The sequence below is a fragment of the Lottia gigantea genome (assembly GCF_000327385.1).
Source record: "Lottia gigantea unplaced genomic scaffold LOTGIsca_3, whole genome shotgun sequence".
NCBI classification, from domain to species: domain Eukaryota; kingdom Metazoa; phylum Mollusca; class Gastropoda; family Lottiidae; genus Lottia; species Lottia gigantea.
This window is the reverse complement of record NW_008708986.1, coordinates 4,522,182-4,537,037: the sequence shown is the minus strand read 5'-3', so window position 1 is coordinate 4,537,037 and position 14,856 is coordinate 4,522,182. Positions and strand designations below refer to the sequence as shown.

The following is a 14,856-nucleotide window of genomic DNA, read 5'->3' as shown; positions in this document are numbered from 1 at the left end:
AAAGTTTTGTGACTTTCAAATATCAAACAAGGACAGAGCAAATACTCTAAATCATAATAATTATTTTGACAAGAGATGAATTAAATTGTTACCGGAAGTCGTAAATATTGGTTTCGTACAATAGTCGATTTTTGTTTTGTTACTAAAACGAAATAATATTAGGGTAACGTACATATTTTGAAACTCTAATTGAATTGCTTAAATTTCAAATCGTTTCTAACAAGCCTCTATGACTTGTAGGCTATATTACATTATATAACGGCAACGCTTTCAAACCATGTGATTGGGAATAGTGGCAACTGCGCCACGGCTTTTATTTTTCAATCCATCCAACGGATATAGTAACAATTACCAGTATGAAATATTCACCCTTCAGTCATACACTTCCTTCAGACTTTTTTGGGTGATTATGAACAATATTTTGATCAAATTCCGGTATTGAGCCTTCGAGAGTTCTTAATTAATACGAGCTACAAATTGAACGCCTTTTCAAAAAAGCCTTTTTATTTTTCTGAATTTCAATTTAGCATCGATGATAATAAATAATTTCAATAAGTTTCGTTAAAATCTGTCAAGAATTGAACTTGTTTTCAATGACAAGGGCAGTAACTTTTATTAAACAATTTTTGATTTTTCTGATTTTCAACAGGGTTCATCCTCGGATGTTAATAAACAATTACGCCAAGTTTCATCAAAATCTTCCAAGTATCGTGTATTCTAGAGTTTTTACGAGCTGGGATTGAACGCGTTTTCATTAACAAGGGCTATAGCTAAATTATAAACCTATGGTGGTAAATCTTTGATGTTGCAGGTTTATTATAATTGAATAATAAATTCCCAACACTTGGCAGGTTCTTTCTTCTGAGGTGCAAGACTTACCCATGTTCTTTATTCTGGGGTACAAGGCTTACAAGGTTCAAAATCATGGTAGGCCTACGCCTGCCACTAGCCGGATGAATGACTGAGAGTTTGAATAATAACGGAAAATTAACAAAGAAAAGATTTATTGAAGATCACAGACGTATGTTTTATATGAAATATATCATACATGTACAAACTATTGAAAGGGCAAGGAAAGGATGTTTCTGAAACACTAGTAGCAATCAATCATGTAATTTTGGCTTATAACATTTACGAAAGCATCAGAAAAAGTACTTCAATATACAGCGTTATAGCACTTTTTGCCTATGGCTTATTCTTTTCAAGAGTACGAAGAAATTTCTGGAGTAATGTGTTAAGCTCCTTTTTTTCTGGTTGTTGTTGTGTTTGTACTGGAGGGTCAGGGTATGCTGAAACAGAACAGAACAAAGCTTTATAAATAAACCTGATATTACAGGAGAAGATGAGTGTCGAACCCCGAAATTATCGGCATCGTCGAAAACTCACAGCAACTAAAAATAGCCTCGTGGATAATCGGATTAATGAATGCATGTAAGTAATAGCTTCAATCAAAGCAAGCCGTATGCAATGACTCTTGTAACTATTGGCGACTCCGATACCGGGGGTACAAATAGGGTGCATAAACGTATACAAATCTTACAAAATCTTTTTTTAAAATTTGCTATAATAAAGTGGGGGTTCAAATGGACGTGAAAACAAAATGTCTATGTACGCAACCTCCTGTACCCCAACTGGCGCAGCCACTGCTTGTAAATCATGTCCTTGAATCTTTGCTTGAACGTTCGGTTAGCCTAATAAGGAGCTGGAGTGATCAAATCCAGTCCGTATATAAATTTTATATGGAATTCGTTGAAAATGAAATGAAATGAATGGAGTTTTACGTCCTACTTTTCTGCTCCATGTGGGCTAATGAAGACGGACAACGCCATGCAGGGTGCAGTGAGGGAAATTTTGCCAGGACAGCGACATTCACTTGCTCTTTTTCGATTTCCAACTGTCGAGGGAATAGAATTCGTTGAAAATGATATAAAGAAAGAATACAAAATTGTCTTTTTAAAATAAAGGAAATGGTTCGAATTGTTTGGGGTTGATTTGGGTCCTGAATATATATAATTACTACTGTACTGCAAGAATAGCATATTCAAATAGTGTGGATTGTTGCATTTGTCCTATCTCGTTAAGGAAACCTGTCACAATACATACAATGGGTATAAAAGAGAAATAATTGTCTGTATGGCAGATTTACAGTGAGGTTTCTATGTGGGCTTCGATCCCCCTCTTTTAAATTTATTATCATTGTAATAAACAAAGAAGTTTTCATGACCTTGACAATTATGTTGCCCCTATACTTCTATAGTATAATTGTATACGTTTACCTTCTTTCCAAACACCCTTTATCGTGTGCCCAGCAGCAGCAAACCGCATACCATCTACAGCAGCACGGGTCAGATATCTCGTAACACCGGATAATACTCTTTGAGCATCATTGATGGTAATTTTTCCTTCTGAAGCACAAAATCATTTTTATCAAGAAAAAGGGGATGTTCATCGAAATTTGTTTCAGTAATCATGTAGGGCTACGTTCGCTGTCACAAGATCTCAGATTAAGTGAGCAACACGTTATTTATTGTCTTAATCTATGCATAGAGTGCCAGTGAGTACAGGCGGTACCCGACAAGATTGGTTCAGTTCAAAATGCTGGGAACCAGGGAAATGAACAGGGAAATGAACCAGGATGATTTACAAGTTACTATACAGCCAATGTACCACCTTTGTACAGAGATTAAGACCATAGAGTCAGCTTATCATTTAACTGGACAATGAACTACTAACTATAGGCTTTTTCCTCTCTGAATAATAATCACAAATCCAACTTCATGTCCAAACAATGATATTTCTTACGTACCGTTTAAGCAATGATCTTCTAGTGAAGCAATTTCCTCTTCCATATCTCTAGCCATACATTCCAAATCAACCACTGTAGCTTCAATATTTCTTAACTTTGCCTCTTGTGGATCACTTTTCACCTCTACAATAAGATACATATTCAGAATGGATTTGCATTCATGTGGCAAGTTTCTGTTAAAATAAATTATATTTGACAAGGTTATAATATAGATACTCTTAAAGTTTTATTGAGGCCACACTTACCGAAGTTTTCACTCAATTTGTGCATTCGATTGCATCTACCAGGATCTTCAAACCCTTCACTATCTGAAAATAAAAAAAAAAATCAATCAAATCTTCTTTAAAGGAATGTTTTCGAGTAAATATTTGCTTTATCAACTCCACGAACTCATTTTCAGACACTTTTCAGAATACAATGACAGATTGTTAACGTCTTTAAACCGTGTGGTAATTTTCCTTAAACGAAAGACAAACCGGAAGTATGATTTTATGCTTATGCGATGGCCTTTATTTGGGAATGGTGGCGAAAAAGTCGCCGAAAACGGTGTTTCCGACACTTCACCTCGGCGGGAGATCAGGAATTGAAACATAAGCTACAGATGCCGTGATTAAAGACTTCAAAACGTCCTTTGAATTCTTTTGCCGACAGTTAAAAGTTACTGAAAATGATAAAATGTAATGTATTTGTATACTTACTGAAATATAGGTCTAGGGTTGCTGCTAAACTTTCTTTCTGTATAGTTTCATACAGACCGTGACCTGCCATCATAAGAGTTTCCATTTCGTCCTTTATATCTTCATATTCTAAAATAAATCAGTATCATTGGTTATTATGTATTGGACTGATGCTTATGGGTTTTGAAAAGTGAAAATTTCTAGAATCATACCACCCAAAAGTTTATCGACCCTATCTTTAACCAGTGGGTATTGAGTATCAAGAAACAAGTCAAAATTTTCACTTACCCAGTCTCCCTTGCAGGATTCTGTAAAATTTCGGTCTCATTTTTTCCAAAGCTTCTAAAAATCTTCCAGATGATTTCGACCATCGAGCGACCATATCCAAAAAGCTTTTTGGTGAAAGTTCTGAAAAAAGGGATTAGCATGTATAACGCTCAAGTTGTTAACTTTCTTTGGTATCATGGAATGACTTCCTTTTGGTATCATGGAATAACTTCCTTTTGGTATCATGGAATAACTTCCTTTTGGTATCATGGAATAACTTCCTTTTGGTATCATGGAATGACTTCCTTTTGGTATCATGGAATGTTCAATTTTGGTATCATGGAATGTTCAATTTTGCAAGCACATTAAGTGTCATAGTCTTCATATCGTCTGGTTTTTTTTTAAGTCGTTTGAATATTTACTTTCAGTGATCAGTATCAAAATGAAAATCGACGTCTGGTTTCTATACAATTTCAGCGTCGGATAAATGATAGTTTTAAATTTAAAGGTCTATCAAAAAGTCTTTTGTGCACGCCTTTCCAATAGTAATAACTTTCGATTGTACATGAGAACCTTGGTATGGACAATGGATAATACCCTTATCCGATATTCCATAATTTCAGAACAGACAATAACGTTTATCAGCTTGTAAAACAACAAGTGACGACTGTATACATGTTTTATTGTAATTAAGTAAAGTAAAGCTTACTTATTTTTTGTTCGCCTTCAACAGAAATTGTTTTCTTTTCCTTAAAAAGAAAAAAAGCATAAATGAGTTTTGATCTTTTATTTGAATGAGTTTCTATTTTCTAAAAAAAAAAAATTGGTTCATATTGAAAGGGATTGTAAAGAGGATTTCTATATTTTATCAGGAACTGATAGTAACAATTTGCACCATTACAATTTTCAATCAGACGTCTGAGATTGCTGCAATTCCACTATAACTAAGAGTTTTATGACGCCATCCCCTCAAAATAAGACCTTTGCGGAGGCAAATTGATGCTATCATTAACCCGATACACACCCAAACTTTAGAAAATCTCTTTACAAGTTAGTCGGTTTCCCCCTGTCAGTGATGCAGGTAAGAGGGGCTGACATGGTAAAAGCGTCTAGTCGTTCGGATAGGACAATAAACCGAGGCCTCGTGTGCCACAGGCTGTGCACGTTAAAGATCCCTCGACAGTTGGAAATCGAAAAAGAGCAGGCTAATGCCGCTGTCCTGGCAAAATTTCCCTAATGGCACCCTGCATGGCGTTCATTTCATTTCATTTACAAGTAAGTATAGATCATATTACGCAAAATTTGAGAGGTAAAAAAGTGAGCGGAGGGGGTCAGCCGACCGTTCCCAATACTATAATTTTACTTGATTTGACCTACTTGAAAGCTAACGCTAACTTTCAGTCAAAATGTTAGATAGTTGTGAAATTCTTAATAATTAAGTGAGCCATTTGGAAAATTTAGCCTATGCGCTGATTGGATGTAAGTGGGTTAGGGTCTCATAACGTTTTGAGGGAATATTACCCCTTAAAATGGATATTTAAAGTCTCTTGGTCAATAAGTGTTTATATTCAACAGTTAGACTTACCAGTTGACATGACTAAATAATAGAATCCCTATATAACACGATATATCAATTAAACTAAATAATTATTGAAACACGCTTCTAAGTGTATACAGTTGTGACACCAGACAAGTACACTGATGAATAAGGACTCATTTTAAGTTTTACGGTCATTCTAAGAGGTAGTACACCTGTGTAAAATTTTACAGACTTTGAGTGGATTGTGTCACACAAAACTAGATTATGACGCTCAAGCCACACGTTATTCGGGTAGTAAAAGGGGATGCAAAAGTCTACAAGAATAGATACTAAAATTAGTAATATTAAACAGTTAGGAATATAGGAACGCCTTCATTTTTCTCTTAAAACATGAACAAAAATAGCGGATTACATAGAAAAGGATTTTTGTACATCTGCAGTACTTCTGAAAATTATTTACATATTATATTCAAAACCCTAAAAGTGCAAATTTGTCTCTTTCAGATATTATTCAGTACTTCGACTGTTAGATATTTTCATATTAATTAATATCGTAAACTTGAAAAATATGCAGAAATGACACTTACTTCTCCTGCAGATTGAGTGTATTCTGACAAACTGCGAACTAACTCTTTTGCAAGGTCACTTTCAGCAGCATTGGCATAGGCCAAATATGCGACGACTGTAACAATCAATAATAACTTCATGTTTGTTTGACGACGTGCGAGGCTCAGAATGCCTGCTCACTTTGCAACCAGATTATATACTCGGGGTATACAATGTAGACTGACTAGATGTGATCTCTATTTACAAGGAATACAAAACATGTTAATAGTATTTCAACATATATATCCTTTGTTTCGCTCTCTTGATCATAAAAAATAGGGAGATATTTGAGCACTGTTCATCATGGCCTTCAAACGCACTGAAGCAAATCAGAAAAGGTATAACGCTATGGAAGGTCATCTTGGCCTAAACTGAACAGTTCAAGTTATTGATTGTCATGCCATTAATTGAAATATCCTAATCGTGCAATTTAGTCTTTATCCAATTTCGTGCCATCAAAAGATTGTTCCTGTTATTACATAACACATTGACAAGATTGTGGAAGCACATGAGAGGTTTCCACTCCTAAAAATTCATGGCCATGCCATGGACCTTTTGTAAGCTTGGGGCTAAATACGCCAACTATCTGAATGATATTGATATTTTAGATGATGACCTAATGACATGGTCAAGTTAAGAATGTGAGCAACAAAAAGGAGAAACTTTACCAATGAAGAGCCACTCTAGGGAAAGTTTGTAGGTTTTTTCAATCAGTAATCAGTTCGTTTTGCTGGGTTCCAATTTAAAAGAGACTCGAGATTCGCCAAAAATACCAATGTTAGTCTAAGCCTAATAACAGAGTACAGCAGTGCACGGACTAAATCACCTCCCCCCTCCACACCTCCTCCAACATTATAATCAGAGTTGAAGTCGCCTGACCTCAAACTCACCTTATTGTAGATATTTCTATTGTTGCTTCCATAAACAAGCTTATAATTATTGACCTTCAAAAGCCAATGTTATTGTGGCCAGAATAGAAATTCGTTGGGGACTAACAATCAGAGACAAGGGTTATATTCGGACAATTAAACTAGATTGCAATTTCGGGTTGTTGTTTTTTTTATTATATTATACATATTATTCTTTGAGTTTCCATAATCTAACAAGTTTTCTTCTAAGTCCCGTTCTAATTCTAATGACATTGTTTTAACCAATCAAATACATATAATGCAAGATATCTATGCATTTCCTCATATCAATGACGAATTGTGGGAAAGCGAAAACCAAAGAGACTTTACATTGTGTTTCGCTTTTTACTGGTTCCTCTAGGCTACATAAGCTTTGATTGGTTAAAATGACGTCAATGGAACGTAACTGTGGTAGAAAACTGATAAGATTATAATGGAGACATATAAAATATTATGAAAAAGAAATGAAAGTGTGATCCTTTTACAATTGGTATTCGAAAAGAATTATTCAGGGGTGCAGATCTACTTAACTTGGAACATGATCTATAGCTTATGCCGGTTGGCAGCGGTAGGCGGTTGGCTTTTAAAACCCACCCCCTTTTGTTCTCTTTACAATTCTATAATAGATTCTAGGAAGTATAAAAATCAGAATCAAAACTGGTAAGGAGAAATATTTAATATATGCTTAGTGCTATTTGTACATGCTACTAATTTCTTTTTTCTAACCTAAATTTCGCAATATTAGAAATATATGCGAGATATTTTGCAATCGTCTGCCTACACAATCACGCCATTGTAACGTAAGAAGAGGTATAAAATGGTTCACTTATCACTTTGAATGAAAAGTATAGGCCAACCACAATAATAAGTCCACTGAAATCATAGCAACTTATTTGACCAAAAATGGTAAGCAGTGGTGGCAGCAGACTTCCGAGCCTGGGGGTACAAATAGGGGGCAGACTGGGAAATTCAAAAAACGGCAGAAAGGCGCTTACTGCCATATTAAGCTGTCTGTTCATAGTTTTTCCGCAGAATCATTTTTAAACCAATATTAATATCCCAGAAACATTATCACACTTCGCTCTTGTCTTTAATATATATATATATTGAGACTTCAACAATAGGCCTATAACGGGTGTCTCAAAAAACGTCCCAAAGTTCGACGGGTATAGTATCTCAGCTGTTGGTATTTTCATGGTTGGACAACGACATTTTGAAGTATATCTGTGAGAATTTTGAAATAGATCAGTTTACCAACAGCTGAAATACTAGCCTACCAGTTGAACTTTGAGACGTTTTTTTGGGACCCCAACTTATATCAAGAACGGATAAAAACTATAGCCTCTATCGTGTTAACAAGCCAAATTTGGCAAATTTTAACAATAACTAAAACAAAATGTTTATTCAAAATGAGCCAAATTACAACTTGATCGAGATCCTATCAATATAATAAACATGTATACCAAGTTCCATTAAGATCGGTTAAAACTGTATGACCTATTATGTTCACAAGCAAAACTTGCTAAGTTTACTTAGTCAGCAATAACTCAAAGACAGTTCATTCAAAATGAGTCAAATTCGAACATGACCAAGATCTTTCCCATTTTACATTCCAAGTTTCATCAAGATCAGATAAAAATTGTAGCCTCTATCGTGTTTGCTAAATTTGACAGGTTTTTACTAAATAAAGGGCAATAACTCAACAACCGTTCATCTAAAATGAGCCAAATTAGAACTTAAATAAGATCTCATCAATATATACATGCAAGAGTTTTATAAGTATCGGAAAAAAGCGAACGGACGAACGGACAATATACGACCACATTTCCATAAAAATCTTATTTTTAATACGGTTTTTACCACAAAATATTAGTCAGAATGCACCAAGTCAATTAACCATTTTTTTTTAGCTTCTCTTGACGGATTTTGACGAAACTTAATATGATTTGTTTGTAATCACTCACGGATGAACCCTATTGAAAATCATAAAAAAATCGAAAAACTGTTAGTAGAAACTAGAAGCTCGTTAACACTAGAAGGTGCATCTTGACGGATTTTGATGAAACTTGGTGTGAGTGTTTGTTATCACCTAAGGATAAACCCAATTGAAAATCAGAAAAATCAAAAAAGATTTAGTATGTGTTATTGCCCTTACTCTTGAAAACACATTCACTTTTTACCTTGTAAACACTCTTGAAGGCACAATTCTTAACAGATTTAGACGAAACTTGGTGTGAGAGTTTGTAATCACCCAAAGATGAACCCTATTGAAAATATTTAGTTTGAGTTATTGCCCTTGTTCTTAAAAACGCATTCTAGTTTTAGCCTGTAAGCACTCTAGAAGGCCCAATTAGACAGATCTTGACAAAACTTGATAATATTAAACAGTATCGCCCCAGAAAGTTCATAAGAAGTGTAAGACTGAAGGTCATACTGATAACTGTTACTGTACTGCCAAATATTTTTATTCAAAATCAAAGCTGCTAGTGGGCATTATATTACCTTGCTTGGCAAGCTAACTTTACAATTGGAGTGCAAATCATTTCTAGAGAGAAGGGGGAAATGGTTAGTTACCGACCCTACATACCCTGAGTACCCCTAGGCCCTAACCCAGTATAAATAAAGTGAAAGGGGCTCTCTAATTTCAGAATTTGACTGATAGGAAATCAGATGAAATTTATCAGCAATTTTGACCTTCACAATTCTTGTTTTATCAAACGTGAAATTTTGCCAATAGCCATAGAATTATAATTTTTATGCTTATGAAAGAATGTGACCTTTTTGGTCATACGTTAACAAGTTTCTTGTATAAAAACAAAAGCTGTTTAAATCCTAATCACTCAAAAGATTGACTTGATATAAGTTAATAATCATAAAACTGAACTTGGTAATCCCTGAGATTATCTTGATCAACTTACATAGAATAATATAATAGATTTATATATTAATGGCAATAACAAACATAATTCAATACTTTCAAAGCATTCTACTATTTTTTCATTAAAAAATACATCAGTACTTTTAACTGTACATTTATAATATTAGGCTAAGAATAACCATTCTTTTGTAAAATGATAAAACATAACAGCACTTATCAAAATAACAATTTGATGCCACGATTGTCAGTACTTACTCCTAAAATATAGTACCAAACCCATGGAAAAAACGTGATCCAATCTTTTGTGTACAAGTATAGTATTCACATCATAGTCATTGCAAAGTGTAATAAATATCATAATTCAAATATTCATTTGGTACAAAAGCAGTATTCTTAAAGGGATGGTAAAGGTGTTTTTCTAAACTTTATATGTGTATTGGGTACATATCAATTTGCACCATTTCAATTTTCGATCAGATGTATGCGGTTCTTGCAAAGGGCCTTTGAGATTATTTTGCAATGGTGATGTCATCAAATGCTTAGTGCAATTGCAGAGACCACAGACGTCTGAATCAGAATGGTGCCAATCTATGCTATCAGTGTTCCCGATACACATAAAAGTTTAGAAAACCTCTATACCGGTATAATCCCTTTAAGTTTCACAGGTGTGTACAATTAACTATCTACTAAGAAAATAAAATCTTTGGTACGGAAGGCATAAGCTAATAGCAAGAAGCACTGTCGAAGATAAATTGGTGTTTTTCAAAGATTAACACCCCTATTTATAAAATGGAAATCAGCAATTAAAGATAAATGATCAGATGGAAACGTAAAAGATGGCAGACAATCTTCACCAATTTCCTCTTCACTTGGCAGACGTACAAGGGAAGTAACTTTTAAATGGTTTAAGCTAAAAAATATATAATCAATAGTTGCAGAGTTTTTTAAAGGGCCTACAGGACTTCCTCTTATCTTTAAGGTGGTATATGCCGGTTCCTTGTGTAAATTGTCTAAAAATGTATAAGCACTATTCAGGTTTAAATCTTTTGTTACCATTTCTTTATATGCTAGTTCTTGAGGATCAGCATTAAAATCTCCACATAATATCACAGGACTGTTCTTACATTTCTCTTGTAAAAGTTTGGCTATAAATTGACTTTGTTGCTTTCTCAATTCATTAAAGTATTTTTTTGCTTTGAGATGAGTTACAGCCACAAAAATGTCACTGTCAATATTTTTCAACTTCATGCAGCACAAAATACATATCTGATTGGTGTCATAGTTTTCTTTTTGTTTAATGATGTAATTTTCTACTTTAACTTCTTTGACTTCTGAAGTTTTCCAGAACACAGCACAACCATCAGGTCCAAAATTAGGGGTAATGTCTAGACAGGGTGAGAAGGGCTTTTTGCAAAATGTTCCTTTATAACCTACTTTCCCTAACTCCTTTTCTAGAAAGTTAAATTGGTCAACTTCTTGAAGACAGAGGATAGTTGGATTGTGGGTAAGGATTTCTTCCATGATATGTAATTTTCGATTATCCCAGGATAAAGCTTCAGCTGGACATTTTACAAAATTATCTGTACCTTGACTTAATGCTGAAACATAATGCAAACAAATAAACCTTACTATTCACATTTGCAGATACAATAGAAATACTTAATAGTTTGTAATATCAGGGTCTATCATACTGTAATATTGTGGTATTAAGATATTGAGTCTGTATAAAGATTTATCGCCTTTAGGAAAGCCTGAATATAGATGGCAGACAGAATTTGTTTGAGTGTGGAAAATCTTGGAAAAATCAGTCCCCAACAGAACAAGAAGTAAATCAAATGTAACAGATTTATGTTATACATGCTTTAAGGCTATGAAACCCTAGAATTCCCTTAAATAGAATTTGATGATAGAATAGAAATTATCTACAAACTTAACAGATGTGGTGAAATGTAGTTCTAACCCATATAGTCAAAATGTAGAGTTTATTATTATTACTGTAAAATAGGCTGCGGTTGAATGTTGTATTCAATGCTACTTGTTTAAATAATTTATGTGTTCTGATGACAGTTCTGTAATGAAAATCTATTCTAAGCAAGCTTTCATGTCTACTAAGGGAGAGTTAGCAAATCAACTTCATCATCGTACCTTGAGCTAACATGTTCCATTGCATCACACGGAAGTCTGGAGCTGTTTGAGTGGCATGATCGATTGTAAATAATTCTCTCTTTAACAAAGCTGGTAGACTCTTATTACTTCTTTCTTCTTGATAATCCTTCAACAGTTTACTAGCTGACATTTTGACTAGAAAAAAGTTACCATACTAAAATGGATTAACTACTCTCTGACTACAATGAGCTCAAAACATAATTCTTTGCCTCATCTCAAATATATTCAATATAAAAAATACATTTGAATATATTTTGTGTCCACAAAAAATGTAACTATAAAGATTAAAATTTAACATTTGAAGTAAAGACACATTCCTCCAAGAAATTTCCATGAAAAATATCAAAATTTTTCAATCTAAAATAATATTCCAAATATTGTTATCTATATCATATGGATGGAGCCTGTCATAGAGCCTTAACTGCTGGAGCCAGGCACTTGCTTACTAATAAGTAAGTAAATTCTTACTTTTTCGGTAGTCTTTTATATCAATACTGAAAAATGTCTTAAATATTGCCAGAAAACTACAATTTACGAGACGAGACCTTAGTCGCGAAGTTTGTTTACATCCGGAAAGTAAAAGTACCTTTCCGGGTTGGAAGATTACCCAGTCCTATCAATTTCAAATGCAGAGTCATAGGTGTGATAATCAAGACTACCTCCAGAAAATTTACGGATTGATAAATATTTACCTACTTATATTAAGGTTTATACTTACACAGTGAAAATTACTATGGCTACATCATAACAATTGATTGATGAATACATGCTGTTCTAATCTAAGAGCCTTAAGTGTGCTTAGCAGGTGAGTGGCTAAGAGGAAATTTTTGACCCTCCCCTTGAAAAATTTTGATGACTTGAATGTCTTTTTGAATCCCCTTGAAAAATGTTCAGCTGGTCATGTCTGGCAAATAGAGCCAAATCAATGGCCCTGAATTGGACACATTATTAATTCAAATGAAGCGTGTACACACAAGTTCTGTGTGATCCACAGATGCATGAAGGCAAAACAAATTTAAGGATATTTTGTATGAATTAAAAAACTTTGATGATTGAAGAGTTTTAATTTCCATTAAATTTATAATAAATAAATATAAAAAAGCACCATATAGTTCATAGTAATTTTGGTCTGAGATGAAATAATCTTAGATGAAATGCAAAATCATGTTATTGTCAAATTTTAGCAATAGCATCAAATATTTTTTTAACACATAAACAGATAGACTGAGCTTGGTCTTCAGAATGACACTGAAATATGTAACATTGAAACTCATTTTTTCCAACTTGACCAGTTTTTAACGCAAAATTCTGTTTTCCAATTCCATCAATGTAAGTTATCATTTGACAAATGGTATGAAGTGGATGGCGTTGGAGCACATCTTGTCCATTTAAGTCAATGACTTTGATTCCGTGTCTATTTATATGAATATTCACTTCAATAGCTTCCTTTGATGAAAGTGGTATTGCCCCTTTAATTTGAGCTTCCTCTATTTTGTCAATCAACTGAGCCTCAGTATCACGTTTTTTTGAATGAATTACGCTAAGTTCGTTAATTTTTCCCAAGAATGACACTTTAAATCGAATTTCTAAGTGTAGAATCTTGCCATCACTGTCTTTCACATCTTTTCCTACAGCAAGATTTTCACTACTTGAGACACCAGAGCTGTCAACAGACTCTCTGCTTCCACTCTGCTGGTTCTTATTTCTATTCTTCTTGAACATACTGCTACCATAGATTATCTTTCCAAAGCACTTGATGCCAGTTTGCAACTGCAGTTTCACATACTACTTTTAATTTCCACTCTGGTGTTAGTAAAGTTACATGTTTCAAACCAGCTAAAAGAAAACAAAAACACGTTTCCTACAATTTAACGATGAATCTTTTATATGTACGATTTGACTAATTTCTTGATCTCATATTGCACAACATCGCCATGGGCCATTTGGCCACTGTCCGATTAGACAAATGAGATAATTTTATGCTATCAAAATTTCGCTCCAAACAAAATTTGTGTTGATATTCACTTGTAATAAAGATATAAAAATGAAATTTCAACAATTGATAAAGGATAAACTTGAATGATGAAGAAATATTTACCTCTTTTCACTTCAGCACTAAAAAACGTAAACATTGAGCCAAATTAACCACGCCCATTTGGACCTTGAACTTGAACTTTAGTCCGAAATATTCTAGCCATTCACAAAAGCAGAATAGATGTGTATGGACAATAGTTAAAGTGATACTACGTCTTAGAATGAACATACAATTTAAGTTCTCGAAATGGTCAATATGAGTATATACTCATCAGTTAGTATACCTGGTATTATAATGTTACAACAGAATTCCTGTAAAATTGAGAAAATTCATAAAACTAAGTAATTATTGAAAAACCATTAATCTTGATATTAAGCGTTTTTCAATAGTTAATTGCATATTTATGGATAATAACTAAGTTTTTTTGGATTTATCGGATTATATAAGGATCCTGTTATGTTATTAATGACACCAGGTATATCTACTAGCTATTATTGACCAAGTTTAAAATTCTTAAATTTTATGTAGTAAGTATCACTTTAAATAGGGATGATTTTCAAACACTATATTAATGCCAAACAACTGGACCTTCGACCTACCCAAAGAGTAGCCAACAACGTTTTCTTAAAAACAAAATGAAAAACATGAGTCTACTCATACTATTGTATTATAAGGATGGGGTGCACAACACTTTTCCCCTTCAAATCCATTCGAAGGGCGTTTTATGTAGTTTGAATGAGTATTCTTTCAATGTTAGATCTATTCCATTTTAACTATGGAATATTATGTTCCACCAATAAAATTGTAGCCTTACTTAGGGCATTTGACATAAGTAGTAGGTCTATTCGACGATGTAAAAACAACTTATTACACAAAAGTTATCTTGAGATAAAAAATAATGTCATTAACTGACAAAAAACTGAAAAGTCTTGGCCTCTGAAACAAAATTGATATGGAATTAGTTCTGTCAGCT

The 14,856-nt window shown here is 33.8% G+C and overlaps 2 protein-coding genes across 2 annotated transcripts; both read right to left on the bottom strand.

Moving 5' to 3' along the window:
- Positions 1 to 989: 989 nt before the first annotated feature.
- Positions 990 to 6,063, bottom strand: LOTGIDRAFT_228652 (hypothetical protein). Its single transcript, XM_009057319.1, has 8 exons — positions 5,878 to 6,063; positions 4,460 to 4,499; positions 3,772 to 3,891; positions 3,505 to 3,612; positions 3,052 to 3,114; positions 2,807 to 2,929; positions 2,277 to 2,405; positions 990 to 1,289 (listed from the first exon to the last, which is right to left on the bottom strand). The coding sequence occupies exons 1-8, from the start codon at positions 5,995 to 5,997 to the stop codon at positions 1,186 to 1,188; spliced, it is 807 nt and encodes a 268-aa protein (XP_009055567.1). The 5' UTR covers positions 5,998 to 6,063; the 3' UTR covers positions 990 to 1,185.
- A 4,405-nt stretch (positions 6,064 to 10,468) lies between these two features.
- Positions 10,469 to 11,861, bottom strand: LOTGIDRAFT_95897 (hypothetical protein; the record flags this gene model as incomplete). Its single annotated transcript, XM_009057318.1, has 2 exons — positions 10,469 to 11,280; positions 11,828 to 11,861. Coding segments are annotated over 2 exons (846 nt in total), but the record flags the coding sequence as incomplete, so codon positions are not given.
- Between the last annotated feature and the right edge of the window lie 2,995 nt (positions 11,862 to 14,856).